Raw genomic sequence first — 11748 nt, 5'->3', positions numbered from 1 at the left:
CATGTGTGGGGGATGTCAGCCCCCTGACTGAGAGCTGACAGGACACAAAGACTCAAACACAGACAGGATACAGTAGAAGGCCATACATTTTGATTAATTTAACTTCCGAGAAGTCATGTTTTTTTTCTCCATCAGTCTGGCATGGAGGACGACTCTACATACTACCCCACCTACAAGCCTTTATCACCCAGGCTGTTCTCGTGCATTGTTCATACGTTTTCCAACAAAAAGTAACGCACCAAAATTCGTACATATCTCACATAATCATGAGCCAGTAACTTGTGTATAACAGAGCAAAGGCTGCAATCACATGACTAATGCACTGACGGAGTAAAGAAGGAAGAGGTCCCTGTAAGGAGGTAGGTTTTGGTGGTGGATCGGTCACAAAACACAGGACTTTCCCCAGGAGGTTGGTGCTCAGAACCGTGAGAACTTTGAATCGTTTTAAGGTATGGTTTCACCATGTTTCTTTTTCTAAACCTAACCGTGGTAACTTCACTTGCCTGACCCGAACCTTTGTAACTTAACATTAAGTACATAACTTTATGTCAAGTATGTGACCTCATTCGTAGGATATCATACAAACCGTTGTATGAAGACACACTGGGTCACCTTTAGAGCTGTTAATTCAAAAAACTTGGTTGTTGTAGTTGTGAGCAAAACACTTCATTGTGTTGTCAGTTTTCTGAGTAGCATCTTTAGCTTCTGTTAGCAGCACGCTAAACAGAATTGTTAGCTCTGTGACTGGATGTTGGTTACTGAAATGCTCCTTGGAAGTTTTAGTTCTTGTCTTATATTTTTATGTTCACAGGCTTTTTGACTTTTTATCAAAAAATCTGATATTTTATGATGCAGTTGTAAATCTTTTGTACTAATGATTCATTGTCAAAATTCTCCAATCGTCCACGTCGTTCTCATCCCAAGTCGTCACATATCACCGCTTTGTCAGTGGCCTTTTATGTCTACATGTTTTGTGCTAGGGTGTCCTTGTGTGTTCCAGGATACCACAACCAACGGCAGGACATCAACAAAAGCACATGGTTAGGTTATGGCAAAGTCTTTGGGCTGCGCCTACCTAGGGCAACAAAAAGGTTTATCTTGGGTGCGTCCGTACAAAGGACAAACGAGAAAGGACGGCAGAGGAGAAACCCACACACCAATGCAACTGGGCTGGACAGACACAAACAGGCTGAGGTCAATACAAAGAAAATGTCAATTTATTTAGGACATCCGTTCAAAGTGCAAAAAATAATTTAAAAAAATAATAATTTTAAAAAAAAGTGCAAATGCACAAAAAACACAACTATACACAGATGAAAAAATAAGTATAATATAAATGAAAAATAAAAATTAATCAAATTAAAAAATTAAAAATAGCAAATATATAAAAGATGAATATATCCATATTTTATTTGTTTTTATTTTTTATTTATTTTTAAAAAAATTTAAAAAATGTATGCAGCTACTTCGTGATATTTAAGAAGAGCAGGTGCCTTTTTTCAGACATTTTCTGTTGTATTTTAAAGCTCTTAAAATGCTAATTATCGTTAGCACTCAGTCGGTCTGCGGAGTTCAGTTATCGGCTTTCCTCCTGATGATAAAACTGTGTAACGCCTGTGAGCAGCACTTCCTGTAACAGACCTGCTGAAGGAGATCTGCTGTTTATCTCGCTGATAGGACAGACTCCAGGAAAGAAAGTGTTGAGAACAGCAGCGTCTTCTGCTGTCATTTCACACACACACACACACACACACACACAAACAGAACAGAACAGAATGATGTCACATGTGATGATTGAAAGCAGCCCATCAGAGTGTCAGTGTCTGTGGTTGGTCCAGAGTGAACAAGAAGGATACACAGGAGTTTTCACTCCCCACGACTCCAAGCATCATCACATACAGGTAACACGAGGTGCAAAATGGGTCATGCGGTCAAAACAATGATGAGGAAAGTAGAAGGGAGGAAGGAAAGGGAACAAGGAGAGGAGGAGACTCTTGTCTGTGTCTCTGCTCTGAAGGTGGAAACAGGGTTGTGTGTTTTTCCCACACTGGTGATAGAGCTATCTGTGTCAGTCCCAGTCATCCTGGCAGGGCCTCCCCCTCCACCTCTACCTCCACCTCCAGCTCCAGCTCAGCCCTGCACGGCTTACAGGCTGTCCTCAGGAGGAGCCAGCCAATAAAGATAAGCTTGACGGAGGAGCCAGCCAATAAAAGATAAGCCTCCGAGGAGCCAGCCAATAAAAGATAAGACCTGGGGCCATGTCTGTGACTTCCTCACTGATCTTCCTTCGGCAGATACAAGGCTCCGCGCTGATATGGCTGGCGTCTCACTGGCATCCACAGAGAAACACAACACATATACTGCTCACACAGCGCCATTCAAACTAACACTGGACTCCTTCTGAAGCTGTGTTTAAATCCAAATCTTTCGTCTGCACGACCAGAGTTGTGACTTTTATTCCTGTCAGTCATGACGGCAGCTTTACGATGGAATCCATTAGGGAAAATAACATCAGGCGTCCAAACAAGTCCACTGTTTAATCATTTAAAACATTTATTTTAAAGGTGCTCTCCAAAACTTTATTACGGAGAGATGAATTTCATCTTCGTGTTAGCTGTCATGTCAACTCATTCTCACTCCAACCTCGTCACATATCGACGTTTGGTCATGGACTTTACACATACAGATACGACATGCAAGGTACCCTGGTTGTTGACGTTCTGGGATGCTGTGTCAAGTTCTGCCTGTTACGTGCATTGTCTTCTTTCAAAATACACTTCTGTTTGCATACAGTCTCTTTCAAAATAAAAGCACTACATAGATACAGCACCTCGAATTTAACTTTATGTTTTTTCCTCAACAAGAAACAGGAAAAAAAGAACAGGATTTGGCTTTATAATCTCACGGGACGCCAACACCGCTCTTGCTAGTGAAAGTCAGTGTTTGTTGGACCCTACTCGTACTTTTGCTGCCTGAATTTTTGGTCTTGTCCCGTCGCGTTTCCCCCTGACGCCGCCAGGCACCGTTAAACTATAACAGCCACCTGGCTGCATATTAATGCTGATGTTTAAGGACGGCTTTGACACCGCAAGTCACTGCTCAAGTGCCAGATTTCGGCGACTTCGGAATGAGACCAGGTTGATCATGCAAATTTATCCCGTGAAGGACTTTGTAAAGTCAGCTTCAACCTGATCGCTATGAATGAGTCACTGCTCATCTTTCATAAAAATGATGATAATAGTTGTGATGCAAAAATGAGATGAATTAGTGGTACAAACTCCTTGAACTGCCACAGCTGTGTGTAATGACAGCTGCTCTGGCGCTGCTGGAGAACCTTAGCAATCCGACACAGTTTGTGAATTTGCAATTTCTTTACCGTATTTCTCACTGACAGGTGTAAAGAACAATGGAGCAAACACAAGTATCGATATGCAAGCAAATGTTTAAGGCTGTTTTTACATCCATTTATGGTGAACTGTGGGAGCAGAAATGAGGCTCATGCATGTTCACCTGGCACCACAATTACTGAGATTTCTGAAACAGAAACCGGCGTACGCACGGCTTTATAAATCTGAAAAAGAGTGCATACTGTGAAACTTCAATTAAGTCCCAGTACAAAATGTGTAGCTGCACATTTTGACAAATAAAAGACTTAATTACACACCTTCTTCAGAGTTCTTTGGATGTATAAAACAGGTTGTTGGTTACTCACTCGAGCTAACATCAGTTCGTAGATCACACATACAAACATAAATGTTTAAACTTTTGTCAGTATATAGATGCTACACATTGTTAGCTCAGTTAGATTCTCCACAATTCATTGTAAGCACCCTCCAAGTATCTGCTCCAAATTTCCTGCCAATTCACCCAGTATTTGTCAAGATATTTTAATCTGGATTTAAGTGAGACACTGAGCCCCAAATTATCCCCTGATGGTCGTTCACTGACGTCAGTGTGTATGAAAAGTGCTTACTGAATGCACCATATTTACCAAGATGCTGACTTGGATGTGTAACAGACTGTCCATCACTGTATCTAATCAGTATCCAGACCTCTTACATTTCCGCTTTTATTTTGCTCTTAAACATTAAGCTGAGCAGATCAACAGGATATTTAACATTAACTGTTTTTTTTTAACTGTGTTTTTAGCCTTCATGTCCTCCTGCTGCGACTGTGTGTCTCATCTGAACATGAGGCCTTCCACAGGAATCTGCAGCACATTTGATAATCTGACAAATGTTTAATAAAGGCATTTTTCAGCGTGCTTCATTTTGTTCTAATGGCCGCTAAATGGGAAGTATACATTGGACACTGGCACATGAAGACAGAGGAGACGTCTTTGAGCCAACAGAGATAAAGTGCAAGTCCTGCTCTGTCTCTCTCACACACACACACACACACACACACACACACACACACACACCTCCCTCCACCCTAACAGCACCCTCAGCGAGCCCCCCTGTTCTCTAGTCGCTAATGACGGACAGCTGAAGGCACACTCCTGGGGCGCCAATCAAATTTGCAGGCCTGTAATTGGATTACGGCGGGCAGGGGGGAGGGCTTTTATCTCTCCCTCTCTCTCTCTCTTGTTTGTGCTCTTGTCTGCAGGTGAATGATGGACAAAAGAGCAGCCTGTCAACGTCAACTCGAGGCTGACAGAGGATGTGTGTGTGTGTGTGTGTGTGTGTGTGTGTGTGTGTGTGTGTGTGTGTGCTGATTGTTTAGAGGTTTGTAGCCAGCTTTGACGGCTGCTGACTTCACTGACATGGCTTTGTGTGTGTTCTGGTTTTTCTAAATACGCCTATCTTAGTGTGTCGATGTATTTGCAGGCATGTGTGTGTGTGTGTGTGTGTGTGTGTGTGTGTGTGTTGAAGCAGGCAAAGAGCTAAATATCACTTAGCTCATTGCCTCGTCTCTGTTGCCTTTTCACCAGGGCTCAACACCAGAACGACACAAAGGCAGCTGTCCCCCGGCCAAGTCTCCTGAAGCACAAGAGAAGATGACAAATCACAGACACAATGAAGCTAACAGCCACTGTGGAGACTCTGCTGAGTGGAGACGCTGCTGAAGATGAAGGGAAGTGAAAGACGAGAGATCCAGGAGAGTAAGGAACTCTGCAGAGAATACTCAAGTGATAGAAAAGGAGAAAGTGGAGAAAGAAGAAAATGTTGGCATTGTATGTTTCTGCAAACCATGAATATGTTACTCTTGTACGTTTCATATGTATCATATCACTGTTTATAAAGTGACGTAGTGTATGAGCTGACTTTCTCATGGGGAGGTGGAGGGGATGGTGGATGGCCTGTCACCTAAGACACCTGCTAAGACCACTGTTTGAGACCATTGCTCTTGCTCTTTTTCCCTGACATTTTGGAGCCCAAACACTGGTATTTTTTAGGGACTCATCCTTTTTTTCAGCAATTTTTCGAAACCCACACATGGATGTTTTTTAGCAACACGTCCCTTTCTTCAACAACTTTTCAAAACCCAAATGTCGATGTTTTTTGACAATCCATTGCTGTTTTTCCAGCAAATTTTCCGACCCCTAATGAGGGAAATATTTAGCAACCCCTCAGTCTTTTTCCAGGGACTTTTCTGCCCCCAAATATAGGTGTTTTTTAGCGACCTGTATCCTTTTTTCTGCAGCTTTTCAAAGCCCAAACAGGATGTTTTTTAGCGACCCATTGCTCCTTTTCCAGTTACTTTTTGGATCCCAAACATGGGTGTTTTTTAGGGACCCCTCGCTCATTTTTCTAATGACTTTTCAAAGTGCAAAAGACTGTTAAATTTCAATCAGCACAAATCATCTGTTGATCATATTCCATATTAAAGATTACCTTTACTTTATTCTTCTGTGTCTCCTGATTGAAATAGATTCCTGTGACAGGAACACTCTACACACACACACACGCACAGCCTGAGCTTTGATAAATAACGTCCACTCAACCATCATTCATGGGTTGTGTTTCATGTCCTGAGACAGACGGTGACAAATAGAGTGAAATGACATTTTTTTATTAGCTCATAGGTTATCTCCTCTGGATTATTGTTGCTGTACAGCCAAGAAGACACTTAGATTTTAGTGAATAAATTCAACTGAAAACGTGAAAATGAACGGGGCCCTCCTGGAAACTATTCCTCTGTATGGTTCAAATATATTCCAGGTGTGTAATTTGCCCAGCTCAGTCGGTGTACGAGGAACAGACAACAAAACTTAAAGATCTCATGCTGTAGCTACAGTCAGATCTCTGTTCAATCAAAGTACAAATGTACAAAGGCATGTCAGTATGTCTTTATAAATGAACAAACACAAGTGACTGAGGCTATGAAGGGTCAAAAATGGCCCACCGGTGATGAGTAAGGGCTTTACAGTCTGTAATAAATCTCAGTACACTATGATGTGCAGTATCTAACATGTGCAATCGATGTGCAGATGCATTCACAAATCACCATAATCCAGAACCAGTAAAAATGTAGCAGCAACCAGTCTTTTCTGGCCTCAAAGGAGAAACAGGACTAGTGCCTAAAATAAAACCTTGATTTCAGCCTCAGCTTTTTAAGAAGATTATCAACCTGAGGTTTAAAATAAAGGCAGTCATCAAGACAAATACCAAGATATTTGTCAGAGCTGCTGGAAATACCTGGATGTGACAGTTTAAAGATATATCCATATGAAAAACAAAAATTACCAATACTGAAGAAGAAGAATTATTTTATCTGTCACCCATGAAGAAGACTCACCGACACACACACTCCTCCTCCTCCAAACAATACTGGTATTATTTTGTTCCAAACAAGCACCAACCATCAGCCTGGTTTCACAGCAGAGACACAGAGGAGCTAATCACAGTAATGGCTCGATTAACTCACCACTGCTGACACAAAGATGCACCCCGAGGCTGCTCAGACACACACTCCTCTCAGCACTACGTGTGTGTCCTGCTGTCAACATGACAGTAATGATGATGACTGAACAACACACACACACACGCATTGTATTTACAAGACGTGCATGGGTAGAAAAAAACAGATGCAAAACAACACACAGTCACCTGCTGCCTGGATCATGTCTCTCTGTCACCTGAGCGCCTGTTTACAGTAAGAGGACCTGCAGTGTGTGTGTGTGTGTGTGTGTGTGTGTGTGTGTGCACTTCTCAACCTATCCAACAGTGGACTTTGGTGTCCACACTCACCAACTGGACTTGGGTGGTATTACCATACAGCAGGGTATTTAGAAATCCCATCGAACGGTATGATTTTCAATAAAAGACACTCATCTTTTTATTAAACTCAGACAGAGAGGCTATATCGAGGATGCATGTAGTGCACATGACGCACCACCAGAGGTCCATCTCTACTGGTGGAGCAGGCTGCTGCGCCAACACAAATATCGTACCACAAATGAACTTGAGTTCGATTTAACTGAACCAAATAGGGCACCCTAAGAATCGTTCCATTTTTGTTACCTCAAAATGAGACGTTTATATCTACATCACCATGTTACACTGCTGATTGCCCTCACGGATTATATTTTATGTGAGCCACATTATCCACAGACGTCTCTTGCTCTCCAAAACAAATGGTTTGGTTAATTAAACCTGTTAAAACGCTGAGTTTCACATTAAATTATCTTTGTTTTTGCAACACTTGTCACGGAGGAGCCCCTTACTCCGGTGGCCAACAAGATTTGCAAAACTCTGAAAACACTAATAGCAATATTTAGAGCCAGTGTTTGGTTTGTCCATTCTGTCAAACTCCATGGACAAGGACCCGCTTCCATGCAGATAAAAATTGCTCGTTCCGAGGTCATGAAAACAATTCTTTTTTCAGTTGATTATGTAAAGGATAATGTATAATGAGCCGGTGAATACTGGGAAAATAACTCCCTTCAGGGGAATAGAAGCCTTTCTATTCCCCTGAAGGGAGTTATTTTCCCAGTATTCACCGGCTCATTATACATTATCCAGCTTATTACACGGCTAATTATCAGTTAAATAAATAATGTTGTCTGCCTCCGCAAAGTGCATTAAAACCGACCAGATTCGACAACTTTTGGTGAAAGTTTTGTACTCACCCAGGCTTAGTGGACTGAACCGAGGCATAAAACATGTGTAAAATGTCACTAAGCATGACTGTTGAGTGTGTATTCAAATCTGTGTTCTTTTGTTTTTGGCAGAGAAAGTCCGTATTCTTATTCTTCAGCGGCATCCCGTTCCTCAAAATCCGTGTAGCTACTCTCCAAATAAGTTAAAAGAAATGTTAAAATCAGCCATTTCTGTTTGTTTTTTCCCTCGGAAGTTGTTTGACAGCTGCAGTGTTGCAGGGCAGTGTCCCTAGCAACGCTGGGCTACATAGCAACTGTGTAAAGACCCTACTAGCAACGGTCATTACACAGTAATATCAGACCGCTGAATGCTGCGACTGACCAATCAGAATACAGCATTTAATAGAGCCGTGTGATAAAATTCAAAGAAAACACACTTATTTTGGAGAGTTACCAAAAATACAATATTTAACTCGGAGATGAAGTGCAGCAATTAGTTTGTACATTTTGGCAACCCGGCCTCACTTGGAAGTCATCGAAATGTGGTGCTTGGGCAGTGACTTACGGCATCAGACACTGTTGAAAAAAAAACATCCTTTAATGTTGGCATGATACGCGGCAGGTCGCTGTTAAAGTTTGACAACAAACACCAACTTTCACCCGGGAGAGCGGTGGATCTTTGTGGTGGAGGTTCAGAAAGGCTCTGACTCCTGGTCCATGTAGGTGGGGATTGGACATGTTAAGGTTTAGAACACAGTCAAAACTCTGTCGCCGTCTATGCTATCAGTTACCTTCTGACTTATCGCTGTTGTTTGTAAAATCTCTGCTCACATCACCTGATACAGGACTACACTCTGACTAAACAAGACCACTGACACGAAAACAATCCAATTGAAGAGCAACACAGCCAGCTGTTAAACAGACAGCCAAGACATCACATTGCCAAAGTCTTTATTTTGTATTGCACATTTAAACTGTAGTATAGTGTTTTTTTTTAGGACATTTCAATCACATTTCCTCAGATGGCTAATGCTGCTTTATTAAAAAGCAGATCCTTTGCTACAAACACTGCAACGTTACTCTTTCTGTCCACTGTGGGCCCTGAATCTTTTCCTACACACATTGCAACTAAGTAGTTTCTCTCCTGTATGGACTCTCATGTGCCTCTGCAGATTGCCACTTTGGGTGAATCTTTTCTCACAAACACTGCAACCAAATACTTTCTCTCCTGTATGGACTCTAATGTGCTCCTGCAGATTGCTGTTTCGGGTGAATCTTTTCTCACAAACACTGCAACCAAATGGCTTCTCTGCTGTATGGACTCTCATGTGCTCCTGCAGATAGCTGTTTCGGGTGAATCTTTTCTCACAAACACTACAACCAAATGGTTTCTCTCCTGTATGGACTCTCATGTGCCTCTGCAGATTGCTCTTTACGTTAAATCTTTTCTCACAAACACTGCAACCAAATGGTTTCTCTCCTGTATGGACTCTCATGTGCCTCTGCAGATAGCTCTTTACGTTAAATCTTTTCTCACAAACACTGCAACCAAATGCTTTCTCTCCTGTATGGATTCCCATGTGCTTCTGCAGATTGCTCTTTTGGTTAAATCTTTTCTCACAAACACTGCAACCAAATGGTTTCTCTCCTGTATGGACTCTCATGTGCTCCTGCAGATGGCCACTTTGGGTGAATCTTTTCTCACAAACACTGCAACCAAATGGTTTCTCTCCTGTATGGACTCTCATGTGTGATTTCAGCTTGTACATGGTGCCAAATGTTTTCTTACAAACATTGCATGCCAGTGGTTTCTTTCCTATGATGGATGATAGATGACCATGTGGGTCCTCTGGTCCTCCACAGTCCTCTCCATCACCTTCTGTTTCTATCTGTTGAGCTGAGCTGCTGGCTGGAGGCTCCACCTCTCTGCTCTCACCAGTTTGGCTTTGATGAAGCTGTGAGGACTGAGGTTCCTCTTCATCATCTTCCCCCATGGAGATATCAGCCTCCTCCAGTCTTTGAAGCTGCATTTTAATGTGCGGGTACTCTGGGTCCTCCTGGTCCAGCCTGGGGCTCAACTCAAGGGGGAAATCTGCAGGGAACACTGAAATACAAACAGATATTACAGAAAACTTTATATATGACACTGATATCTCTGGTGATAAATAACTAAAAGCAGTGATGGAGGAAGTATTCAGATCCTTTACTTCAGTAAAAGTAATCATATCACACCGTAAAAATACTCTGTTATAGTAAAAGTCCTTCATTAAAACTTTAACTTCAATAAAAGTGTGTCAGTGTAATCAGTAAAATGTTCTTAAAGTATTAAAAGTATAAAAATGTCACCTGTGACTGTTACACTATTATATTATACTATATATTATTATATTATACCTATATACACTATATATATATTTTTTATAAGACTTACACATTTTGTTCAGCAAGATCATCTTCACAAATGAAAGCAAACTTTTCTGATTTTTAAATGCAGAGTATTTCACTCCCCCAGGTGAAAGTCTATGTTTGCTGGAATCTTCATGTAAAACTTTTTAGCATGCTAGCATGTAGCATTGTAGAAACAGCAGGTTAAGATCTGATGAATTTTACATTTAAACAACATAGAAACAAACAGGTGCTTGACTGACTGAAAGCAGATTAAATCTTAGAAAATGCTCGATAAAATTACTCTACACTGTTGAAACTTAAAGCTATGGTCGACGTTTAGAAAGATTGATCATTATTATTAACATCGTTTAGACGGTGGTTATGGCCCAATAGTGCTAGCTACACAATGTGAAGAGCAAAAGGAACCAAAAAAATCCATTCCTTCTGGCTGCAGACCTGCAAAGAAACTGACCAATCACAGCCATCCGGTCCGCATGGGAGTTACTCCTTGCTCAAATTTGCACTCTCTCTCTCTCTCTCTCTCTCTCTCTCTCACACCCTCTGTCCAGTCCCCTCGCTCCATTTTGACACTCCTCTGCTCCTCGTCCCGCCTCGTCCCAACCCCTTCCTCATTTGAAAGTACAAGCGGTTTGTAAGGCCCTCGGGATGGGCGCGCTGCAGTTTGTTTACAATGGTTGCTAAGCTACTAAGAGCAATGCTAACGTTAGCATCCGGTGGTATGTAGACAGCTGAGACGGTGACAACACTCAGTTCCCGGGGAAGGTAGAATGGTCTGCAGGATATTGAGAGAGCCTCAAGGTCTGGACAACAATGGTGAGCAATGATCCTGCTGTTGTTACACCAGTTGTTATGGAGATAAACACAGAGCCCCCCTCCTTTCCTCTTACCGGACTCAATGTTTCTGTCCTGCCGGTGGCTAGTGCGGCCCGCTAGCTGCACCGCAGCATTGGGTATGAGCGGGTGAAGCCAGCTTTCCGTTATGATCGTAATCCCACAGGTCTGTACGTAGCGTTTAGAGGCAATAAATAGCTCCAGTTCGTCCATTTTCTTCTAAACAGATCTGGCGTTTGTCAAGAAGATGCTCGGCAGTGACGGAGTGTGAGGGTACTTCTTTAGCCTAGCCAATATCCCCGAGCGGCGCCCACACTTCTGCCTTCGTTCCCTCCGGCGTCTGCGTCGCTTACTTGGGCAGCAGATCCACAGTGACTCCGCAGGTCTGCCGATGGCATCCGGGATGTTGTGTGCCTTTTGAAAGTCTCTCGTGATGTCAACCTTGCACTTCCAGCCAATGTCGA

The 11748-nt window shown here is 42.3% G+C and overlaps 1 protein-coding gene across 1 annotated transcript; it reads right to left on the bottom strand.

Moving 5' to 3' along the window:
* Window positions 1-9120: 9120 nt before the first annotated feature.
* LOC144464404 (uncharacterized) lies at window positions 9121-11497 on the bottom strand. Its single transcript, XM_078171197.1, has 2 exons — window positions 11341-11497; window positions 9121-10148 (listed from the first exon to the last, which is right to left on the bottom strand). Exons 1-2 carry the CDS (start codon window positions 11495-11497, stop codon window positions 9121-9123), a joined length of 1185 nt encoding a protein of 394 aa, XP_078027323.1.
* Between the last annotated feature and the right edge of the window lie 251 nt (window positions 11498-11748).

Source organism: Epinephelus lanceolatus, chromosome 10 (genome assembly GCF_041903045.1).
Source record: "Epinephelus lanceolatus isolate andai-2023 chromosome 10, ASM4190304v1, whole genome shotgun sequence".
Taxonomy (NCBI): Eukaryota; Metazoa; Chordata; class Actinopteri; order Perciformes; family Serranidae; genus Epinephelus; species Epinephelus lanceolatus.
This window is presented reverse-complemented; position numbering and strand designations above follow the sequence as displayed.